The 25393-nt window shown below is 40.5% G+C and overlaps 2 protein-coding genes and 1 long non-coding RNA gene across 5 annotated transcripts in view; 2 read left to right on the top strand and 1 right to left on the bottom strand.

The window, feature by feature from the left end:
* Positions 1-4201, bottom strand: part of mtss1 (MTSS I-BAR domain containing 1) — a 62563-nt gene extending 58362 nt beyond the window's left edge. For all 3 annotated transcript variants that reach the window (XM_084929009.1, XM_084929010.1, XM_084929011.1), the window contains exon 1: positions 3377-4201. In XM_084929009.1, the coding sequence (XP_084785135.1) occupies positions 3377-3448 (72 nt within the window). In that variant the 5' untranslated portion in view covers positions 3449-4201. The remainder of the gene's footprint in view (positions 1-3376) is intronic.
* Positions 4202-11563: 7362 nt separating this feature from the next.
* LOC146387408 (uncharacterized) lies at positions 11564-13169 on the top strand. Its single transcript, XR_014800179.1, has 2 exons — positions 11564-11918; positions 12361-13169. It is a non-coding gene; the product is annotated as an uncharacterized LOC146387408 (long non-coding RNA).
* A 4844-nt stretch (positions 13170-18013) lies between these two features.
* On the top strand, positions 18014-23694 carry LOC146387407 (protein SPMIP1). Its single transcript, XM_084927232.1, has 4 exons — positions 18014-18198; positions 18585-18762; positions 22604-22706; positions 23576-23694. The coding sequence occupies exons 1-4, from the start codon at positions 18014-18016 to the stop codon at positions 23692-23694; spliced, it is 585 nt and encodes a 194-aa protein (XP_084783358.1).
* Positions 23695-25393: the final 1699 nt, after the last annotated feature.

The raw sequence follows: 25393 nt of genomic DNA, 5'->3' as shown, positions 1-25393 counted from the left end.
TGGATCAGTACTTAGTAACAGAACTGGAAGAAGTTGGATCAGTGCATCACAAAATGACCTACAATCTGCTAAAAGCATCTGTGCCTCCCTGCCTATTGGTTAATTCAGAAGTGTGAGATCTTCACAGGCATGTTATGATGCCCGGAAGAGAGATTTATCTGAAGAGAGACTCTACTTAATTAGACATGTCTGTGTGTGTGTGTGTGTGTGTGTGTGTGGGGGGGGGGGGGGGGGGGGGGGGGGGGGGCAGATGGTAGCAGTGCCCCTATTGGGTCTGTGCCATGTTGATGAACCAGGATATGATGCCACACATGCACGCACATACACTCGATCATAACCATTCCTCTTCCTTGTTGTCTGACAGCAGAAGTGACTCATGTGTACTGCTTGCTGTTCTCACCACAGGACGTCTGCAAGTTCCATCATGTTACACGCAAAACGTTTAACTAATTTTCCTCAGACTCTTCATCACACAGAGATCCAGTAACAGACAACAAACACTCACTCACTACAGCAACATGACCCCTCTATTAGAGATGAAGGTCAGCTTCAATCAGAGGTGTATTATTCAGTCCAAGAATGTGCATTACAATGTTGAGAAAAATAAAAACAGCTCAAAGGAGGGCTGCTATAGCTTCCGTGAGTCACCCGAAGATCCATTGTTACACAATATCGCTGTATTTCTGAAGACTGAATCATCTGCTGTAGGTCGTTTTCGTAACAGGACACCAGAAAAGTGTACAATAAAGGAATCCCAACAAGTTGCTTCTGTTCATCTGCACGTAGCGAAGAAGTCACTTGGATGAGTTATCTGGATGATTGAGCACGCATAAAGATACAGTGAAGCAAGTTCAACACAAACATCCTTCTTTTGCATTACCAGGCTTGACAAAAGCTAAAACCCCCAGTTGGAGATGGCAGGTAACACAACGGTGGTTTTCAACTTCCTCTGTTAAGCATCTGCTTCAGGCTCTGTGATAACAAAATGATCCCTATGAGTGCCACCTACCACAATATTATCTACATAATGATGACCTATAAGAAACATAAAAATGTATAACAATAAAATGCAACCCTGTTACAAATAAGACAAGCTACTGGAGAAAATCAATACTCTAGTAAAAGTTTCAGTTTTCATTATTATTTTATGGCTGAGTATGTGCTTCTAACAAGATGGTGGCGCATTAGAGTTCCGGTACATTAACCAGACACATTTAAACATTAAATGTTACTGTCCCATAGTATAATAAAGTAGACAATTAATTAATTTGACCAACTGACTTGGCACTCTTGCTGTTTGTTCTGTGTTCTAGCACCTGCAGAATGAAATATTAAAACATGTACACATTTTTGCATCACCAGCTGAATCCTGCACATCACAGTGAGAATACAAAGCAGTCTTTATTCATCAGGCTGCACATTTTAACATTTCCCCAACAAACAATCTATATTGCACACAAAACGTGCTATGAATAAAGGAAACAGTGAAAACCTGGAGCTTGCAGGCGATTTCAAACCAGACTCTGAACATAACCTGCTCTGGTTATATGTTCAGCAGAAGTTATGATGGTGATTTAGCCAGGTAAGGAGAGAGCAACTTTCATGACACAGAAAACTCTGACTTTAAGCTTTAGGATACCTTGCTAACCTATTAATATTACTTCTTACCACCCCCTCTGACAATACATAACAGCAAATACTGACAAAGAAAAAAAAATTCTGTTATTGAAGAAATATATCAAGAACAAGGACATTTGGGCTTAAAAATAAATAATTAATAACAGGTGCACTCAAGTACACAGCCATGCTCAAAAAGTACAGAGATCATCCCTATAAAAACCAAGAACAGGACTGAATATACATCCATTACTCCCTTCATGGTCACCTCCTGGTCCAACAACATGGCTCAATATGCCTCCCAGTATACAGTTCCATCTTTTAATCTGTAATTTTATGGTAAAAATGTAAATGAGAAACATAAACTGCTCTAGAAGACTGCTAAAGTTACCTTACTTAACAGTAAGCTATGGATTTTTCTGTAAATTAAAGGTCACTTAAAAAAAGTTAGAAAAATCCTGGTGATTTGGTAAACAGACTGGTACTTAAATAATGGTACTCCTTTCTACAGGAAGAGCTAGGGATCGATCCGCTGACCTTCCCATTGGTAGACGACCCACTGTACTCAACCCAAACATAGACATTTATCCTTTATTATGACAGCACACTCATAAGTCACAGTCAGGCAGGAAAGCTGGGAACTAGGATAAGAAGTTAATCACCAGGGGCAGATTCAAACTTGGGCTTCTGCAATAGACTTAAGACATAAGGGTCAACTGCCCAATTGGCACACCAATTGGACCGGACACCTTTCTTTTTCTTAAACATAGCACAATGGGATTATCCTATGTTTTAAATGCATTGCATACATTACCTTCATTTTGGCATGACCTAAAAGCCCAAACAAGCACAGCAGGCTGTGCCGAGTTTACTTCAGATCATATTTATGCATCTATTTTTATAAGCTGAGTTTAAAGGAAATCCACAGTGAAAAGTAAAATTTAAAAACTCCCAAAGTCTGATTAACAGATTCCAAAATGTCAACAAATGGCTAAACCTGATCAGTAAAAATCACCCATGCCCATGCCAGTGCCAGTACGTGAAAGGCCTGTAGAACCAGAGCCATTTGCTGCCTATTCTGGACCAAGGGGGGAAAAAAGAGATGAGATTGGAAAAGAGAAGCTGCTAACTATGAACATCTGAGAGCAGTGGAACTCAGACAGACAGGCAGCAAAAGGGCAGAGTGCTTGACAAACATCAAAGGGTGCACAGCTGGTAAAATCCACCCCCATCCAGCGCTTACCCTCTCAGATGGCCCACTTCCAGTTTTAACCTCTGCTCATTCATTACCTAATCAACATCAGCAGCACTGCACATCCAGAAATCCCATGTCAAGCCTTTAATAACCTAAATTTCAAGCTTACTCGTGCTTTCCTAAGACTCTATATTTTAAATTCCACTTTGTTTATGCATTTTTTTAGATGTTATGTCCAAATCTGTCCCAATCAAATAGTTCATGACAGTCATAATTTTAAAAAATATATTTAATTTTTTTTTAAAGTGTAAGTCTCACGGAGAATAAATAGAACTGCCAAATCAGCATTGCAAGGGTCAAATCTTCAACACAATATTATAACAGGCTTACAATATTACAGGCTGCTGCCATGAAGTTACTTAATATGAAGCAGATATGACTTTTGAAGGCTGATATTACAGGTAACCAATATAAAAAATAAAGGGGAAAAAACAGATAACAGATAAAAAAAAAAAAAGATGTAGAGACATGTAATGAGATGACTTGTATGTCCGCTTTTTTTACCTTCATGTCGTTCATGATGAGCTGGAAGAGCCCTCCCAAGGCGCTGCATTCTTTCTCTATTCCCGCATCCATTTTTTCCACAGGCTTGGAAAAATCCTTCTCAACTTCCCAACAACTTTTTTTTTACCTCCTCCTTGAAGAGAAAGAAATAAAAACTTCCAGCAAAGTGTTGAGAAACTCCAAAAGAAGAATCGATTGAGGCTTTTATTTAATATAGGGAGCGGAGTTACAACACCCCGAGGGCAAAGTCCGCTTTTTAAAAAAAACTGTTTAAAAACAGCAGTGGAAAAGGAAGAAGGGGGGAACACACATGAGTCCAATCCGAGGTACTAATGCTGGGCTTCAGTCAGCCGATGCTACCAGCCGGCCAACTTAACAAACCTCCGAAAAACCCACACATCATGCCTGAACCAGCAGCCTTCTGTCTGGAAAATGTCGGGCACTGTTTCTAAACTTTAACCCCGCTCTGCGTTCACTCCCAGCGGACGGGAAGCCCAGCTAACCACAGCGAGCTAGCAAACCCGGCTAACTCCGCTAGCAACCTGTGTGTCTGCGCGCGCGTGTGTTTGTGTGTGTATGTGCATCCAAAGGAAAACACGCGCGCACACACAGTCCGGGATCAATCCGTTGGCCCAAAAATAAACCGACGCGGCTTTCGGCTGGTGTGCTGCTCAGGTTTAACGTTCTGAAAGTCGTTGTTTCCAGGAGTGTATCCGAGTGATTTGACGTTTTCCTCCTGCGAGTTTTAACGACAGACGCTGCCCCGTCCTTCTCTCCTTACTCCAGTGGGAGTCCTAACCTGAAGTGAATGAGCGCGTCCGCGAACTGCGCATCAAGGTAGCCGAAGTGACAGCGCCCACATCCCGTCAAGAGTTTCACAATAAAAGCCATCAATCTAAAATTTCAGTTACTGTAGTTTTTTTTTATTAGTTTTTATCTTTCTGTCATTTCGAAATTGCGTTTTCACGTTTCGGCGAGTTATAATTTAAAAAGGACCAAACTCACTCACAAAGCGCTTGCTGTTTTCTTATTTGCTTCTTTCATGTTTTTACTGGCTGGGAAAAATGTGCTCAAAATTTTGAGATGGACATTTCCAGTTCCCATTGAAATCTATACATGTAACGTTAAACAGTATATTTAATAAATTCTAAAAGACACTTTTTGTTTCTTATTTTACAGGAAATTTATACATTAAAGCAAGGTAAGTTTTTCAGCTCTGCAGCTTTACTTGATTAAAATTACTTGCCTGTTCCTGTGTGGAAATGAGACTTTAAAACAAAATGCATTTTCAAACTTTGAAATACAAAAATATTGTACATGGAGGATAATAGCATACAATCCCTTCTGATATTACTAATTGCCTAACCACACTCCAGCAAGCACCTGAAGCCCACTGAATTCGTTTGTGAACTGGTAATTTGAGATGAGATTACTTTTAATTTAAGATGACTTCTCTTAGATAGTAAAATTTTAAATAGAGCTGCTCCATCAGTACTTTAGGAGTTTGTGACTGCATCTACAGATTGACTCATGTGGTCAGTTTTAACCGCTAATTGTTGCATATTATTATGGATAACAATTTTTTTTTGCCAGTCAGCACTCTCATCTCAAGCAGTTCTTGCCTGGTATTTATTACCTCCAAATATGAATATATTGCCTTAAAATGTTTCCTATTGAACAATCAATTAGGTCGCATGATCTGACAACAACAGCAACACCATTTATTTGTTTGGGATAACTTTTATAATTTTATTTTGTTTTCTTTTTGCTATTTTATTCTAATAAAACTCTTTCCTGGATGGGGACTCCAAGTGAAAATTAGTCTTCTTGGCTAAATGTGATAAATGGATATTTTGCCTCTGTGTGAAGTTTATTAAACCATTATACTTTTACCAAAGTTCCAGTGGCGGAAATTCATTTTTCTTTTGTAAGCAAACAAATAAAATAACCCACTTTATTTTTGTCCTTAACATCTTGCACAATCCCTTATTTTATATACAAGAAATTATCTTGAAAAGTTGCATTTGAAATGCATTGATAAGTAGACCTGAGTCAAAATGTGTTTTTAAAGGTTTACTTTGTTGGGGCTTTTTATTTGTAGTGCCACGTAATTTCCTGTCGAGGCAGCGTTCGGCTCACTTGAAGCTGCTGCCTCCGTGCATAGTGGAGGTTTGTTGTGTGTTGAAGACGCGGCAGTCTGCCGGGGCGGAGCTACAAGCTGTGACTTTAATGTGACTTTACTGGGAGATGACAATAAGAGCTAAACTGGTCATCAGCCAGTTTAACACGAGTGGAGTCTTTGCAGAAAACGTACGTGTGTCTGTTTATTCATCACTTCTGCCAAAACTGACTTGTAGCAAGTTGTCTCTAAAAATCTGAGAATCGCACTGTGTAACGAGGTATTTACTCTCACGGCTTTACCTTGGCCTCCACTGACACTGTGAGGAACCTTGGAGTGAGTTTGGAGCAGGGTATGTCCTTTAACTTGCATATTTAACAAATATCTAGGAATACCTTCTAGAGCAGGACAATATGGCCAAAAATATTTATCACAATATATATTTGAAAATTTGCGATAACGATATAACTGACGATATAATTGACGCGAGACAAAATACTTTACAGGCTTTACATACTTCACAACTTTATTAGTGCAAAAAAACCCATCAATATATTTTCAATTAAACAAGCAGCTATTTTTTATGTGCATTAAAGCTATATAAAATTTTAACAGCGCAAATGCAAATTCCTTGCTGACAGTTTAACCAAAAATCATTTCCAGTGGAAATTGGCCGACATATCCTGAGCATAACCATGTATAATATCCACAAAACTTAAAAAGAGGTTATACACACACAATATGGTAATATTATGTTGAAGCACAGTACGTATTACTCCACAAGACTCCTGAAATGGTAGCCGTAATGCTCCGACAATGAATCAAGCGATGCAGCTTTGTAGCTTATCAAAGTCGTATTAAAACTAGTGCTGTCAGCGTTAATCTTGTTAAAATGACATTAACGCCATAACCGCGTTAACGCTGCAAATCTCGCGTTAGCGAGTTAACGCGGATCGCCCAGTGTGTGGGGCTGCACGGCGCTAATGCGCTGACACCGTGCAGCCCCAGGTTTTTTGGCTGCTTAGATGTTCTACCAAAAATTGTGCTTTGGTGTGTATCTGACAGACAAAAACCAAACCAGTTCCACACCACTGCAGTTGGCACCATTTTTACAAACCAATTCAGGTTTATCTGTTTCAGTCAACGATCCGCTTCCGCCCTTCTAATTCTCTGTCGCCGCCATGCTTTTTACGCCATGTGTGTATGAAAACAAAGGCACTGCGCGCGCTCGTTTTACCCGTATTCTATCGCAATATTTCATTTTCTTATCGTTGCCTAACATTATACCGGTATTACCGTGAACGGTATGATATGGCCCAGCCCTAATACCTTCTATCATCTGCACATTATTGTTAAAACAGCATTAAATTAAAATGATGCAGAAAAATAAGTGCATTTGTTACTTTTAGGGTGGACACTTGTACTTCTTTATTGTCAGGCTGCCTTAACAGCTCACTGAAGAGCCTTCAGTTGATCAAAAACATGTAAGTGAGAGTACTAAAGAAAAGAGATATCATATTTTTTCTCATATTAGCTTATTTTCATTGGCTCCTTATTAAACCCACAATTGAATTTAAAAACCTCTTTCTCACAATCAGATCCCATCATATCTTAGAGAACTCATAGTACCATATAATCTTAACATAATCGCTATCAGACTGCAGGCTTACCTGTGGTTCCTAGAGAATTGAAAAGTAGGATGGGAGGCAGATCCTGTGGAACCAGCACCGAGTCTGGATTTGGAAGATAGACACTATCTTTACTTAAAACTTCCCTTTTGATAAAACTTGTATTTAAGGCTGAACCAGGTGACCCTGAACCAACTTTTAGTGATGCTGAAATAGACTAAGCAAGCTGGGGGACTTCCCGTGATGTAATCAACACTTTTTCTCCACTCCCTTCTTTTCACTTCCCATGTGTTTATATGTCTCTGTTTGAGGTCTCTTCCTGTTTATAAACAAGGTTCTGTCTTCCCACTGCCACCAAGTGCTTGCTCATAGTGGATTATGAGATTGTTTTAGTTTTTCTCAAATATTGAAAGATCTTTATTTATTGTATTAAGCACCTGAAGACAACTGTTGTGAAGTGGTGCTGCATATGAGATTAAACGAAGTGAAATTGAAAAAGAGGAAATAGTTACAGTTTCCAACACCTGGTTTGCAGTTCAGTGAGGGCCACCTGATGATTTGCTACCAGGTTTTGCTTATATTATTCTCTAACGCTTTGCCTCTGAGCTGTCTTTTCCACATTTGTCCTGATGATTATTTAAAAAATTGGGAGTTGTGTGAGTTGGATTACATTTATAGCACTCTTGTCCGTGAGGAGCCACAGATGCATTTGGCTTCAGAAATCCTTGTCTCTGAACGGTTTAGTGTGCTCAAACCATAATGCCTGCACAGGAAAAAGGCGTCTCAAGGGTCATGTTATCTTACAGGCCACACTTGCTGTTTTTAATTCTTAAAAAAATTGAAATTAATCATTTGGAGTCATTTGTTTTCTTGTAATTATAGTGGTGTCCAGCTGTTTCCTCTTTATTGTCTGCAGCTGAGTGAGACTTTTTTTTAGATTGCAGCTTTAAGAAACAAATAACCCAACAGTCACATCCAAGCCATGGACCAATTAGCCAGATGTGAAAGTAGGTGACTGAACTCTGTTTTTTCATTCTTGACGCAGGTCTTTTGACTGAGAACAGTCCAGAGGAAAGCACCATAAATGCTTTAGAGGAGAGACTTTCTGAAAATGTGTCTCTTATTGCCATTTATGGCAGGCAGGATTTTTGTTTATAAGTGCAGAACAACATTTAATAAATGCTAATATTTATAAATGGAACCTATTATGGTTTTCAGTATTTTTATATTGTCATGTTGGACGTTCGTATTATGCACAAAGTTTCACATACTGAGATCATCATGCACACAAGTAAATATGGTAATTACAAATTCACTTCAGACCAGTCCAGCTCAATCTTAGAAAGAGCAAAGAGCTCTTTTCTACTCTTTGCTCTTGATGATGTCACAGAGGCCATCTTCTCAGGACATTTTTGCTGTGAGGCAACAGTGATAACCACTACCCCACCTTGCTGCCCCCTGTAGAAGAGTCCAATGATAAAAAAAAAATATCGAGATTGAAATGAGCATAAAAAGCATTAAAAGCATAAAAAAGCATTGCAATGTTACTATAACTGGATATAAGTAAATAGTGCATTGATTTTTCCTACCTTTGTAAATCCAAACTCACTCATTCAGCTCAAAAGTTTATTGCGAACAGCTCTCAAAAAACCTTTACTTATGTAGGGTTATGTATAAGTTTGAGTGCATCTTGTTGCCATGTTTTTTTTATGTGGTTGCTGTTGTTAGTATGAGACAACAGAAAAGCCACACAAATATTGTTTTATTACCTACTAAAAATAGGCCTCATGAGCAATTCATGCTTGGCTAGTGAACTTGAACAAAGCTGTATAAACCTTAAAACCTTAGCTGACTTCACATAGGAAATAAAGTCAGGGTTGTGTGGGATGTGAGTAAAGATTAAGCTCTGATGTCATGTTGTTCTTTTTCAGCATTTTGGTCATCTGAACTTTTTTGAGCATTCTCCCTTTTGTGTGTATAAAATTTTGCTCCCCATGCCCAATGGAGGGTTAATATGACTTCTTATAATGACTTCTTTTAGTGTTACCTTTGCCCCCAGGGCTAGGGGGTTGGGGTCATTCTCTGTGGAGTTTGTATGACTTTAGTTGTAGGAAATGCTAAAAATACAGTCTCCTCCCAGATTCAAAATTAGCTTTCGATGTGGGGCAGATAAAATTCATAGAACAAAACATGCTATTAATGTGCAAATGTGGCTCATAGACTAAAGAGCTTTGAATATTCAGAATCACTTATCTTTAGTAGTAAAACTATAGTTGATACTTGTGTTTATGATGTGGTGGCTGCATATTTTGTACTATGTACACATGTACTGTTTTTGCATGTCTCAAAGATGACCCAAATTTCAAGAAGTCTGCGTAATGAAGGAAAATGCTCCCATTTCCCAATGGAGACAGGTGTTGTAACATAAAAGAGGTCTTCATAGAAGGCTTTTTTTTTTACATTAATGAACATTTAAAAATGTCCATATATGTGCTTGGGTATTGTTGATAAATGCTAAAGCCTTCTCAGATGTCCCATTTAGTTCTTTTGTGTTGGTCTGTTCCGGTTTTAAGCACCACTGGAAGCGACAGGAAACCACTATTAAATGACTCACCAGCGATTATGCGCTGTCAGTTCACTTTATCAAACATGCAGGCTGTTCACATTCACTCCATATTTATTATGTGGCAACGAGCACATAATAAACACAAAGTGTGTACGAATGTTTGTGTGTGAGTGCATCTGTGTGTGTCTCAGTGTATTTTCCTGATTCACCTGGCAACAAGCTGAGTCACCACTACACCAGCCTTCCTACCAATCTTGTTCCCATGGCTACCAGCATGCCACAATGGTATGTGCTCATGTTTGAAAGTAAGTAAGTAAGTGTGTGTGTGTGTGTGTGTGTGTGTGTGTGTGTGTGTGTGTGTGTGTGTGTGTGTGTGTGTGTGCCTAATCACTGACTACCATATACCAAACACAAATGTGGTTTACATGGAGACCAAAACATCTGCTCAGAATAATGTAACAACAATAAAGCAGCAATTGTTCTATTTTTAAACCAGAGAGAAGGTTCACTTAGAAATTTGATCAAACATCTGCAAACACTGACATCATTGTGCATTTTTAAAAAATAAAGTTAGACTTTTCAGAGGTAGCACATGAGTTACACAGAACAAAAAAAATAGTTGTGGAGAAAGAGTTCAGATTCTGTACTCAAGTAAAATAATCAGAGAAACAAGGAAAAACATTCAAAAATGAATTTTAGGTTTAAGTATAAATGTGTTGCATTATATTTTAAGGCATTTTTTAAACCAGTTATTCATATCAAATGATTTTTTGCTGTTTGAATTGTACGAATGAATACATCAACACATAAGGTTGAATACTACAACATACTAAACCACTATTGTTAAACTGAGGGTTTTTCTAATAAGCTAAAAAATATCCTTTAGGAGGATAACCAGCAGCAGATTTACTCTAATTATAACCACTTGAAGTGATGCTGCAGGAAACATTTGTTTGTTCTCCGCTGCAATGCCTGAAACATATTTTTACATAATACACAAACTCATTTGATGTGTGTATTTTATACCTATAGTCTAAACCGATTAATCTATAGGGTTCAATGTTTCCTTTGTCAAATGTCATGTAAGAAAATTATTGTTAAATTTAATCTACAGGGTGGCCCATTTATATGGATACACCGTAATAACATGGGAATGGTTGGTGATATTAAAGTCCTGTTTGTGGCACATTAGTATATGTGAGGGGGAAACTCCTCAAGATGTGTGGTGACCATGGTGGCCATTTAGAAGTCGGCCATCTTGGATACAACGTTTGTTTTTTCAATAGGAAGAGGGCCATGTGACACATCAAACTTACTGGTAATGTCACAAGAAAAACAATGGTGTGCTTGGTTTCAACGTAACTTTATTCTTTCATGAGTTATTTACAAGTTTCTGACCACTTATAAAATGTGTTCAATGTGCTGCCCATTGTGTTGGATTGTCAATGCAACCCTCTTCTCCCACTCTTCACACACTGATAGCAACACCGCAGGAAAATGCCAGCACAGGCATCCAGTATCCGTAGTTTCAGGTGCTGCACATCTCATATCTTCACACCATAGACAATTGCCTTCAGATGACCCCAAAGATAAAAGTCTAGGGGGTCAGATCGGGAGACCTTGGGGGCCATTCAACTAGCCCACGACGACCAATCCACTTTCCAGGAAACTGTTCATCTAGGAATGCTCGGACCTGGCACCCATAATCAGAGGTGGGTAGTAACAAGTTACATTTACTCTTTTACATTTACTTGAAAAAGTTTTTGAAAAAAATTTATTTTTAAAGTACCTTTTTTGCACGATACTTTTTACTTTTACTTGAGTACATTTGTGAAGAAGAAACGGTACTTTACATTTGCAAAATTCGACTCCTTACTTAAAAAAAATTTGTTTAACACATTAGATAACATGCCGCCAGTGGAGTTTCCGGTAACTTTTTTACCAATGAGATGTGGCTATGCAGTCACATGACCAGTTTGAAACTGGCGGGCAGAGCGGCCCAAGCGTTTCAAAGTAGCGGATACACGGAAAGAAGAAACATGAAAACATGGCAGAGTCTACGCTAGAGCTGAAGAGGATGAACAGCATTTTCCTCACATACAAAGAATGTTTCGCTTAAAAGCAGTACAAAACAACAGCTATGTCTTCAGCGTCGGTGTCTTCAGTGAGAGCCAAAACAAACCAACTTTTCAGCGTGAAACAACTCAACTCCTGTAACCCGAGGAAACGGTAAGCTTTCTCTAAATATCTTTTTAGCTGTGGTTAGCTGGATGTCAGTCTTATGTTACAGCAGCTGTGTCGAGCTCCAGCTGCGAGTCATATTTTCGGCGCTACGTTGTAGTTAGATAAGTTTGTGGGTGTTTTGTGCAGCTTCAGCTGTCTTTTTAACTGCTCGCTGGTTAGCTAGCGTGAGCTATAAGCTAACAGCTAGCCTGGTTAATGACGCTGGAGTTCCACGCACATGCAAACAGCTCGTCTGTACTGCTTTAACTGTTAAAACAGAAGGCAATATTGCGGGTGACAGGGTTTAATATGTGAAACAGCCAAAAATCGCACAGTGTATGCCCAGCTTTTGGAGGCTAGCTCCAAACAAACATCTGCAGCTTGGCAGTGTTTACAGCACTATAATGACCAGACCTAATTCTTTTGAAAACCTTACATCTTTCCCCAGGTCTCCACTTCATCAGACATCACCTAGACTCAGAGCTGGATGAGGCCAGCACAAACAGCAGCCTATTCGACAAAGATGATGGATCCATGCGGTCAGGAAAGCCAGAAGCAGGGGAGCTGGAGAGGTACCTTTCATGTCCATTCACTGGAGGTGTGGATCTATTGCATGGCTTTCCTCACATCAAGAAGCTGTCGATCAAAATCAGTACAGCTCTTCCTTCATCTGGAGCTTGTGAAGGACTTTTTAGTCATGCAGGATTCCTGTTCACTGCTAAACAGTTAGAGCTTCACAGAAAGAACCTTGAGAGCAAACTGCTGCTGAAGCTTAACCATCACCTCACTGAGTGAAGAAAGGGCACATTTTTGCTAAATGTGCAGAAATAAATGCACACCCATACAACTTATGGTAAACTGAGCTGCCTTGTATGAACATATGTTGAAGTTGCCTCGTTCTAATGTTTTCTCTGAGGCTGCTGTGCTATTTGGAGCAAAAATGAATATAATGTTTACAGCATATCTTGTCACTGGAAATTGTTTGTACTGTTTATGTATTTATATTATTTAATGCAGGGCTCGCAAAACCGCTAGGGACGTCGGGCTAGCGATTTTGCGAGCCCTGTACTGTAGGTATTAGTGAAAAAAGCTTTATGTTGTGAAAAACTGAAATCTGGAAATTAGAATTGTTGTGCCTTATTTTGTTGATGTTTTTACATATATTCCTTTTGAAAATGGTAAAATTTGTATATTTATTTATTTTTGTTTGTCTGATAACATTTATTTAAAAAATAAATCGGACATTTCAAACACTTACTCGCTACTTGAGTAGTCTTTTCGCCAAGTACTTTTTGTACTCTTTCTTGAGTAACTTTTTTGACGACTACTTTTCACTTTTACTTGAGTAATAATATTTTAAAGTAATGCTACTCTTACTTGAGTACAATTTTTGGCTACTCGACCCACCTCTGCCCATAATGTGGTGGTGCACCATCTTGCTGGAAAAACTCAGGGAACGTGCCAGCTTCAGTGCACAAAGAGTGAAACACATGTAGCAATTTCAAATATCCAGTGGCCTTGAGGTTTCCATTGATGAAGAATGGACCCACTATCGTTGTACCCCATATACTACACCAAATCATCACTTTTGTTGTTCCAACAGTCTTGGAGGGATCCATCCAATGTGGGTTAGTGTCAGACCAATAGCGGTGGTTTTGTTTGTTAACTTCACCATTCACATAAAAGTTTGCCTCATCACTGAACAAAATCTTCTGCGTGAACTGAGGGGCCTGTTCCAATTTTTGTTTTGCCCATTCTGCAAATTCTGTGCGCCGATCTGGGTCATCCTCGTTGAGATGCTGCAGTAGCTGGAGTTTGTAAGGGTGCCATTTGTGAGTAGCTAATATCCGCCGAAGGGATGTTCGACTAATGCCACTCTCCAGTGACATGCGGCGAGTGCTACGCTGTGGGCTCTTGCTGAATGAAGCTAGGACAGCCACTGATGTTTCTTCATTAGTGACAGTTTTCTTGCGTCCACATTTTGGCAAATCCAACACTGAACCAGTTTCACAAAACTTAGCAAGCAGTTTGCTAACTGCAGCATGGGAGATGGGTGGTCTCGTAGGGTGTCTTGCATTGAAATCTGCTGCAATGACCCGGTTACTGCGTTCACCAGATATCAATGCAATTTCAATCCGCTCCTCACATGTTAATCTCTTCGACATGTCAATGGCCGTGAACAAAGAGAAACTTGTAAATAACTCATGAAAGAATAAAGTTACATTGAAACCAAGCACACCATTGTTTTTCTTGTGACATTACCAATAAGTTTGATTTGTCACATGGCCCTCTTCCTATTGAAAAGACAAACGTTGTATCCAAGATGGCCGACTTCTAAATGGCCACCATGGTCACCACCCATCTTGAGGAGTTTGCCCCCTCACATATACTAATGTGCCACAAACAGGACTTTAATATCACCAACCATTCCCATGTTATTATGGTGTATCCATATAAATGGGCCACCCTGTACAGTCACAAAACCACAAACTGCTGGCTGTTCATCTCTGGTTGCATCTTTAAGTTCAGTTTGTGTTTGTCTCCACCTTGTGGTCAATTTATTTTACTGCAAACCAGTTCACTCTTCAACAGAAAAATGTTCTGACAATAAAACAATAAAATCCAGACTTTGTGGGTGAGTTAGAGTCTCCAGAGTTTGTCTTTTTTTTTTAGTATTACCTGATGACGACATCAGTTGCTGTCTCTATAGACTGTATAGAGTAATGCCACGAGACTGAACATGAAGAAGAAATCACTCAGTTGTTGGTGAAGAAAAAGCACCAGGAAATTATTTCCCAGGTGGCTCACTCTAACTTGATGGCTGGTTAAATGAGATATGATAAAACTCAGGATAGAATAACGACCTGGGCTGTGTTGTATTGTGCTAATATGTCCCGAATTACAACTAGTTAATAATCAATTCCAAAAGATCCTTTGCCATAAATAGAGGTCTCACCAAAGTGTGCAAAAAAGATGTTTTGTGCTGGTTTTGCTGTGCAACGGAATGTCCTAAAGCAATCCCTTTACACGACATCTCTGCAAAGGTAGTGACCCAAGTATGAACTGCTGGATATTAGACAAAGCATGTAAAATTCATGACTTGTAGGTTCATACACAATGATGAATGCAGTGGCTCAACTTTATGTTGTTTGCAGTGCAGGAGTTGTTGGTGGGTTCCATGGGAAAAGAAACACTTGTTGGCTACTTTAGGAAAACTGGTAGGGAGGGCAGGTGGGGGGGAATTAAATTCACTATGTTCTGGCTCTGAGAGTTATCAAGGTAGTTTACACTGCATAATTTGCTCCAGGGCAAGAAACAGCAACATTACAATACCAAGCTTAGAAAACTTGCAAGGGGAGATAGTTATATTGCTTTCATCTCTAGCTCTAAATTGCTCACCAAGTGGGACACACCTTCTGTGGTGTCACAGCGAATGAAACAAAAATCATAAACAGTGAGACTGGGGGAGTGAGACTCACCTGTATGTGTCAGTGCAATCGACATGCTACCAGTTCTTGCAGAAAATTTAAAAAAGAACTGAAAGCTAGTCTGAAAATGCAAGATGGGTTGTTACGATATTCTTATCTAGCCTCATTGTTCTTGTGGTTAAGAAGATTTGGTTTGTACAGTTCTGTGTGGATTTTGTCAGGTGAATGACTCAGGATTCAGATTAATCCCCAGGTTTTCCAGAGCCCAAAGGGACATCCAAACAGGAGCTGATTTGCTCATCATCCATCACTTTGTCCCTTTGGCGGTTGGTTGCTAGAGTTGATTGAAGACTGCAGTTGCCTAGGTAACCCTGTAATATATTAACATATCTATCATATGTCAGTCAGTTGTATCCTTTGTTTTCATTGGTAGTCGCTCAGTCACTTGCCTCAAAGTTGAAAGAAGTTAAACTTGGGATATGCCTACTTTCTATCACCAACTTTTTCTTCACCCATCATTGGTTGACTTTCTGTGGTGATGTTTGTAATGTGTTTATTTTACACATCATCATCATCATTCAGTGTGTGAATGTGTGTGTGAATGGGTGGATGACTGGTTGTGTAAAGCGCTTTGGGGTCCTTAGGGACTAGTAAAGCGCTATACAAATACAGGCCATTTACTTCTGAGCCGAAAATTTCAAAAAAACAAAAAAATCTGTTAACCATCCAGTAAATATACTCACTGACTGTACTTTTAACTTCTCCATCTAGTGGTTGATGAGATTTACTGCAAACATTATCAAGTTGCAGAAACAGGTACTTGTTCAATATTCAATTTTATTTTCCAGTTAAGAACTGACTCACCAGTTTAGAGTTTCCAGCTGAACAGTGTGTTTCTGGAAAGGGGTGGGGGGTGTACCTCTCAAAATGGGAAGAACATGGAAATTCTTCACGGAAAGAAGCTGATGCTGCAAAAAGCACCCCAGCCTGACTCCTGTGAGACCACACTGAGCCACTGTGCTGCCTTCTTTTACAACTCTGTTTCCAAAAACCTGGTAGATTTAATTTAGATTACCAGCAAGATTCAGCAAAGCAACTGCTTTCTAACACTACTGCTGTTTGACCAATCAAAGTTTTAAAAAACTCTGTGATATTTTTTTTTTATATTTGATGTGTCAAGTTATCAAATCATTGCAATATTACAGATTTTTTTAAACCAGGGTTGTCATCATTGTTGACTGTATAAAGTAAAGATGCATTTTAGCTTTACTTCAACTCAATTCTATGATGCAAATTTCAGAGTTCATATTTGATGCATTCAAGAGAATATGGGGCTGAAACATGAGTGGAGGACTGCATGACAGCAGACACTTTATAAGTTTCTGCATTATGGTTCTCTTCTTTTCCAAGATTTTTCTAGATTTCCTAACAGCCATGAATAAATGAGTTTGTTGGATTTCATTTTAAATGGCACAAAATGAAACACTCATCAGTTATCAGAATCGACTCCTCATTCTAGTTTTGGAGAGCCTTTACTAATATTTTGCTGTGGCAAGGACAAAACTCTCTTTTGACAGGAGGAAACCTTTGGAAGAACCAGGCTGACGGAGGTGCATCCATCTATTGCGCCCTGTTGGGGGAAGGTGATTGCTGATAATAATTATGATTTGCTGTTAATAAAATGCATTTAATTAGCATCACATGGTATCTGGCACTTCCCCTCCTGATTATTTTTTAATATGACTAATATACTAAAGTCATTGTACAGAAATAATTTTAGTAAAATTATATCGGATTGATTGTGGAATGATTTATTCTTTTTTTTCTGTTGTCTTTCTTTATTCTTGCCTATTTCCAACAACAAAAAGCTTTTAACAGAAAAACTCAATTGCCAAAACGCATGTGTGAGACTTATTTTGAAAGGCAGGGCCTCCCATTTGCTCAACATTTGCCAAAAATTTAGCTTGTGACTAAAGAAAAATTATCAGTCAGAAACTTGTGAGGAATTTTATTAGTTGATATTAGTGCCCACAATGGTATCTATTTGCAAACACACAGGTATGTAGGAGTTGAAAAACAGGGAGTGTCGTGTTTCCTGGCGTTCCCCAGCGTTATCTGATCCACATCTCATTTCCACAGTGAGAAACTGATCCTGCACAGCTCGGCATTGAACAAAAGGTAAACTATATTATATCTAACAATTATCTTTTGCCATTTGTTTATACTATAAAAATATAATCTGCTGTTTTATAACTCTGGTAGGATATGTTGTTGTGACTTTTTCATTGACTGTTCTTATGGCCAGTTTGTCATGGCTGTTGTGTTGTTTCTGTGGAGCTGCTGTTTAAATAAAAGGGACTCAGAGCTTCAGAGCGAGCTCCAGCTTAAGAAGGATCAAAAAATGGACAAAAGATAATTAAATTAAAATGCACAATTATTTGTAAGTATGAAAAGTTGTCCAGACAGTGACATTTGTGATTTATTTGCATCTTACAGATGTTTGGTATTGTGATTCTGCTCTTTAAAACTCAAAATTAGGGCATAAACATTATCTGAGAGGGCTTCTTCTAGTTCTATGTGTTAACTATTAATCTTTCAGAAAAACAATGTCGAAAGTAACTTGTGCGTCTGTGTTAGCTGTTCTCACACTAAATTTGGCTTTCCGGGCAGGAAATGCGCGACCTGCTGACGACTCAGAGCCAGAACTCTTACAGGGAGCAGATCAAGAAGGAGATGTTGACCCGTTTAACCTGGAGGAGCCGCTATGCCAAACTCTACCCATCCTGCTACAATCCCTGGAACAACAGTAAAGAGCCCACACAGCTGCCACAGCTGCCAAAGATACCTGCTGACCCTCAGTGAGCCCTTTCATTTATATTAAAGTGGAAGAGTGAAGATTTAAAACCTTAGTTGTCTTGAGTATCCACATGTGCTCAGCTATCATTTGTTTTCATGGTCTGGGTAAAAGCAGATTTATCTGATGTTACTGAGACCCACATAATTAGACTAAACCTACTGGGGGTAGCTAGGCATGAATGTGACACTAATATTAACCAACATTGTAGATGATTGCTGTGCAGCACTTTGGTCACCGTCTGTTGGCCTTAAATGTGGGACATAAATAAACGTGACTTGATTTAATATTAACCAAAAGTCCAAACCTCAGAAACATGACAGATTCCAGCGACCATGACATTACACACGCATGAAAATAAACATTAACTTTCTGTTTATCTTCCATCAGGGCTGTTGTGCCTCTTGTTGCCAGGACTACTGAGAAGCAGAGCGACCTTCTTCCTCGTCGTCCTTCTCCTCCTCCTGTGTGTTCTGTGGGAGGTGAACAGCAGCTCAGTGTGCCTCCTCTGATGAGGCCGGTTTCGCCCCACACCAGAGAGGCTCTGTATCAGGACTCCTCTCACCATGTAAGAATCACTTTGAAAGTCAAACTCTCTTTCATAAAATTAACATTTAAACATTTAAATATAAATATCATCACTTTTGCTTTCAGCGGAAAGCTCCTGAAGCTTTTGAAGTGTCGGAATATGGAAAGCTAACAACGTCCCTCTTACCAGTAGGCTAAGTTATTTTTAGCCAATTACAAGTTGAATCTGGTAGTTGGGGTTGTTAGCTAAGATACCGTCATTAAGAAGAGGCACAACTAATGTATCTATGCGAGCTGATTTGCGATGTGCACCGCTGGCGCGGTCCTTTATTTTTTGATGCACCTTCTCAGATTAATTCACTGCGTGTCGTGCCCACGGCTGGACTGGGACAAAAAAACAGCCCAGGCTTGACTAAAGACCGGCCCACCAGGTATTAAAGCCATTAAGCCTTTGAATGAAAACAAACGCTGTTGTGACAGTGATGTACAGTCTTGTTGGTATATGTATGATTTCTATACATTTTATGTCAGATAAAAACTTTGGTTGTAAGATTCAGATAATTATTTAATAACAGCCAGACATTTTAAATGAGAATAAGAAAGTATTTCTTTGTGCCCCCCTTTCCCTGTTAATGCCCCGCCTGGCCCCCCTGGCAAAACTTTGCCAGATCCGCCCCTGCACAGTTACCAGCTGTCAGCTACATAGAAAAGGATCCTGGTGTTATTTGTCTCTCAGAAACAGTTCATAACTTCCCTTCAACTCATTCATGTCACCTAAAAGGTAAACCTGTTTCTCCATCACCTGTTCAGCTCTGATGATTCAGTAAGGACGTCTCCTGGTTTCATCTTCATGTTTCCCACTCACCAGATATACAAACCGATATCATGACCAGCAGGTTTTACAGCTGTGGCTCCAGCAAACATCAGCTGATACTAGAAATTAATATTAAATAAATTCTAACAACAGCTGATAAATCTTAAACGTGCTGCTGTTTAGCGCGACAACCGGCAGTTTCCTCTTTCTGGCGCAAAGTGGGCGATAAACAAACAAGAGAGAAAAGCCGATGAGCTGCTCATTGATCAGTTTCATGATTAAAGTAGCAACAGGAGAGAGAGGGGAAGAGAATGAGAGAAGAAGAGGCAGCTGTGCAGCATAAAGACAGAATAAATCCACCTTTGTGTCTTTTTCCATCCTAGACAAACTGCGTCCCTTCTCAGCTCAACACGAAACGCGCAATAATTTCTCTGAATGCGGGACGATTCCGTTTGTATGGGACGGTTGGCAACTCCACTAACTAACCTTATGAATAAAATAAAGTTCACTATCAGTAACATCATAGCACCGACCCAGCTGTATAGAAACTGTCATGCTAGCTCCCGCAGTACGAGTTATTGCAACTGACTGTAAAAAGTCAGCACAACGAAAATAAACTCCACCTAAACTCGGTTTATATCTGACCCAGATGGACTGCAGGTCATAACTTCTTACCTGAAGTTCAGTTCACACTCGGACCAGCGGCTGCCTCGGGTCTCTCCTCTTTGGGTCTCACCTCTCCCTCATCCACCTGCTGGCCTCCACTTGTTAATTTTACTGAATCTGTGGAAGCTCCGCCATAGCCACCACCAAACAACTGAGTTATTTTTACACACCGGCCAGCATCTGGCCAATCCACCACCTTTCATTGTTTATACCGTTACAAAAAAAATCATCGGCCCACCGAGCAAATGCCTGGTATGCCCGATGGCCAGTCCAGCTATGGTCATGCCATCAGTTAACCCTTTGCGTGCCAACTGTGGCACGCGTGCCTAGGGTTGCTGACCTCTGTGCTAGAGGGTGTGGGGAGCCACAGCCCCGTCCTCCAGGGCATGAAGCAGGTATGGAGGAGATCAAAACTCCAGACATCCAGAGGCCCTCAGAACACAAGAGACCAAGGAAGACCAACAGAGGGGCAGCCGCGTCACTATCCCAGAAAGAGCTGAGGAGAGCCCCAGATGAGGGGTCACTCAGCAGCCGCGGAGCAGAAGCCAGGGGGGGTTGCAGTGACGTGCCCGTGAGCTTGGCCGGCAGCCAGCTGTGCCAGAGTGACCAAGCCCCAGGCCGAGAGGCTGAGGGCACCCCACCCCCGAAGTGGCCCGAGCGAGCCCCAGGCTCCAGGCCCCGACAAGCAGCCACCAAGGAGTGAGCCGGTGTGTACCCGGACGCCCATCCCCGGACACAAAGAACCACCAACGCACCGATGTCTGAGGGCGTCTGCCACTGGCAGGGGAAGTGGTGGTGGGGGAGATAGGCACCTCCATCTAAGGTGCATTTAAAACCCAGGAGGGCATGGAGTTACCTGCCAGAGAGCAGCAGGTAAGCGCATAGCCCCTCCTGATAGCCCTCAATGTCTACATGTATTTAAAATTGAGAGGTGGGCAACGACGCCAGGGGTGAGGTTGTACACCCTGATGGTCTTTTGGATACCGTGTAGCGTGCCCACCCCCAAGATCCTATATGTATGTGTTATGAGAGTGTGAGTAATGTGAATGTCTAAGTTGTGAGATAAAATTGAGGCACAGGCAGCCAGAAGGAGACAGAGGGGGGGATGCCTCCCCTGCACCCTGGTGACACACCTTTACCCCAAGGCCCTGCATGTGTGGGTGATTGTGGTGGAGCGGGAAGAGGGAGGCAGCTGGAGATGGGGAGGGAAGGAAGGGAGGGGCAAGTGACCCCTCCCTGGGGCCAGCTCCCCCACTGACCCCAGTAGGCACCCCCACACGTGGGTTTGGATGAAGCTTTTCACCGTAGTCTCCGCGTCTTCTCCAGCGGCTTCTGGAATACCAGAAAATACAAGATTATCACGCATGCCACGAGCTTGTAGATCAATAACTGTCTCTTTTATTTTTTTTATTTTCTCTATTTAGCTGGGTAACATTGTCTGTGAGACATTTCACCGACTCCCTTAGCGTGGCATTTTCAGCAGCGAGCGTTTCCACCTGCTGCTGGCTGAACTCCAGGGATTCTTGCAAGGACTTAAATTCCCGGTGAGGAATCTCCACCAAGGGCAGCCTTGCATCGAAACTGGACTTGCAGTTTGTCGTTTGTCGATTGACTCCAGTATGTTGGCAATATCTTTGCCGGCTGGCGATGTTATGCCAGGGGAATCTGCTGGGCGTCATCTTTTCGACGGCGGTGTCTCCGATTTGGCCGGGGAAGATGCACTCTGGGCCTTCTTCATTACCAGATCCTGGAAGCACTGATCGATGTAATCTTGGAGAGCCTCTAAACTCTCCCCGTTATTCTCCAGGGTGTTGGAGATGATTTAGACAAATGTTGTTAGTTATAAGACAGTTGATAAGTGTATTTGGTAATACTGAAGCTTAAAGGAATTTGTTCAATTCTAAACTACCATTCGCTTTAATTTTCCACAAAAATCTCCGGGGTCTGACATCAGTTACAACATGAGTCGCTTACCTTGTCCGTCACTTCCGTCACTTACCTCTCTCTGTTCCACTTACCTCTCTCTGTTGGGCTGACTCCATCTTGCTGACAACACATAGAAGATAGCAACTCATAAGTGGTCACAGACCTGTCCCTGTGCTCAAATCAACCGTTTCAAAGGCAATGAGACTGCAAGTTCACAATATTTTGGTTGTGCCACAATTTCCAGTTTTCTACAGCGTGACTGTAGCATAACTGAGTGAAGTGAGCTGCAAGTATCTGCTGTGGCAGGAGCCATGATGAATGTCCTCTTTAATCCTTTTAGATACTTAGAAAGATAATTAGCTATAATAAAATAAACCCTGCCATTTTATAATTTTAGTAATTTTATTCAGTATATCCCTATATTCCTACATTTTTGTAAAAGTGAAGTTTTATGTAATCTATGTGTCTTTTGCAGGGCAAAGGGAGAACTCTGTACTTGCACAGACGTGGACACATTAAACCTGAGGAGAAGTTTAACTTTCCCCTGCTCTCCTCCTGGGATTATGGCTGGAGGCTTGGTACGATGGAGTCACAATCTGCCCCCTGTGGTGTGGTGACTGTAAAATGATGCATAAACTTTAGAAAGATAAACTTTGTTGAATCAAAAATGTATGTACTATAACCTCGGTAGTAATCCTGTGTTTTAATACCAGGAGATCCTGTAACAGTGACTGATTAAACTATAGTCACTATTTGGAATTTAAATATCTTAAAGGTTACACAATGCAAGGTGTTTTTTTTTTTCAGTCTGATCACAGTCAGAGGTATGTGCCTCATATCAGGCATGTCCCACCTTTCTCGCAAACATCATACAGATCCAAGAGGAGGGGAAAAAAGTAAATTAGAGTATTCAGAGCAGTCTGAAAGCTGAGGTTTTGATGCAGGGAGATTACATGTGCTGAACAGATTATTTGAAACTCTGGCCGTGATTAATATGAACATCCACCACTGAAACAGTATATATGTATGATGAAAATAAAGAAAAACACAAGGTCCTGCCTTAACGTAGAGAAAAAAAGTTAAAGCGATAATCCTCTCTGCACATTTTTTGCTAGCTTACCTTATCAGCTTCTACTCATACAAAATCATATTTTTCAGATTTTTGTTATTAGGTCAATTTCTTCCAGTTGTAGTAATAGAAATTGTTGAGTTTTTATTAACTAAATGTTATTCAGTGCATCACTGGGTCCAGCCTGTGGAGGTCACTGGGCCAGTGTCAGACTTAGTTTAACTGAACAACATTCACACCATGACTGTGATTAACTCAGACAGGTTTTACTGTGAATGTGCTCAGTTCCAGTCTGCCACCACAGATTTGTAGATCTGTAGATGCTTTCCGCTCACATTTGTAATTCTTCAGATTATTGTAATCTTCCTTTATCCACAGGTGACTACACGCTAGATTACAGAACTCCATCCAGCGCCAGGTCATCCTTGGTGAAGAACACCTTCTATGCAAAGAACGGGGTATTCAGCCGCCCAGCAGCCACCGACACCCTAGGCTGAGGTTCTGTTACCCCATACCAGAGGCTGCTCTTTAATGAGGGTAAAGAGCACTTCAAAGGCAATCGTGCCAACAGATGTCCAACTATAACCCCAGGCTAATGTGATTTGGGGATTTCCTGGTATTATAAACTCATTTACTTAAAAAAAAATCGTATTTTTTTTCTGTTTGTTTTAGAAGTTTTCGAAAGTACGTGTTGAACTACTTAGATTTTGACTTCCTATCAAACAAAAGACAAAACAAATCTTTGATACATGAGTACACCTGTAAGTGGTCATATTTATCATGAGATAAAATGTCCTGTCAGGAAATATGGTGATGGGAATAAAAAGTGCACATGCAGCCCATCAATCCATCCTGAAATCCAGTACTTCCTGTAATGCTGTCTGTTTACGATGCACATGGCTGTAGGGTTAAGTGTCTAATAACCTGATACCAAGTGTTGGATATTTAATGAGTATCTTGCCTGGAAAGAGTCCGGAAGAAGCAACTGACCTTTATACACCTGAAACCTGAGTACTAGGTGTATTCCAATGAGCCACCAGAGGAAATGTTACACAGCACAGGCTAGTATTGATTCCTAATTAAACATAATTATTTAAAGACTATATTTTCTGCTCATTTCGTGCTCCATAGTTGCTCTTGGACTGTACAAATAGTGCATGACTCACAGTACAACATAACCCTTCTTTAACTTTTATTGGGGTTTGGTGCAGCTCCTCAGTTTATCATCTGTCTGAAACTAGTTGCCCAGCTTCTTCAGCTTAAAGGAAACTTTCCTCTGATTTGCTGCTGCTTATACACAGAATGTGAGTGGAGCTTAAGATGAACTGACCATATTAGTGGATCCTATCTGTTATGGCTCATGCTGAGCCAAAATTATAAAGAAGACTGCCTGACACCAAGCAGGCATTTAGAGCAGTCTGGCCACGTTTAAAATAAGAGCATCTCCAAAAGTTGATTCTGTTCATCTGGACGTAGCGTTTTCAGTGGGAGAAACGTTTTGTCACTCATCCAAGTGACTTCTTTAGTCTCAGCTGACTGCAGGTTTCCCCAATCTTATAAACAGTACATTTGCATAATGACTGAAACCAGCCCACTGAAGGAACAATGGGCTGGGAGGTCAGTTCCTTCATTATAATTATGTAAGAGCATATATGACAGAAGAAAAAAAGAATAATAGATCAGTATAATTTCTAACTAAAGGTCCTTCTCTGAGTGTTTTGCAACTGAGGCGTTTGTGTTTCATAAGGTCAGCTGTGTGTGTTTTTTGTTAATTAATCACGTACATTGTTTGATCTTACAGTGAATGTTGTAATCCTGCAACTCCTGTCACAAGTGCATTAAATCAATTTCACAAAACCACTTTCACCAGTTGTTTTGTGGAGGAAGTAGACTCTATACAGAATCTACAAACTGCAGTTTTTAAATTATGATTTCACTCATGGGGGGGGGGAATAGGGGCGTAATTTCCAGGGGGGTTAGGGGGGTTATGACCCCCCCATATTAACACCCAACCAATATACCCCCCCCCCCCCCCCCGATAAAATTATGAATCATCTTGCATAAATAGGCTGTTGATTTTATTTACTAATTTCAGGTATTACCAGCAAAATAGCTGCATGTTTCATCATCGAGGAGTTTACCCAGATTTACACACACACACACACACACACACACACACACACACACACAAACCCC

The sequence above is a fragment of the Perissodus microlepis genome, chromosome 5 (assembly GCF_051167445.1).
Source record: "Perissodus microlepis isolate ML-2025 ecotype Zambia chromosome 5, ASM5116744v1, whole genome shotgun sequence".
NCBI classification, from domain to species: Eukaryota; Metazoa; Chordata; class Actinopteri; order Cichliformes; family Cichlidae; genus Perissodus; species Perissodus microlepis.
The sequence above is the reverse complement of the archived record's forward strand: the minus strand, read 5'-3'. Positions and strand labels throughout refer to the sequence as shown.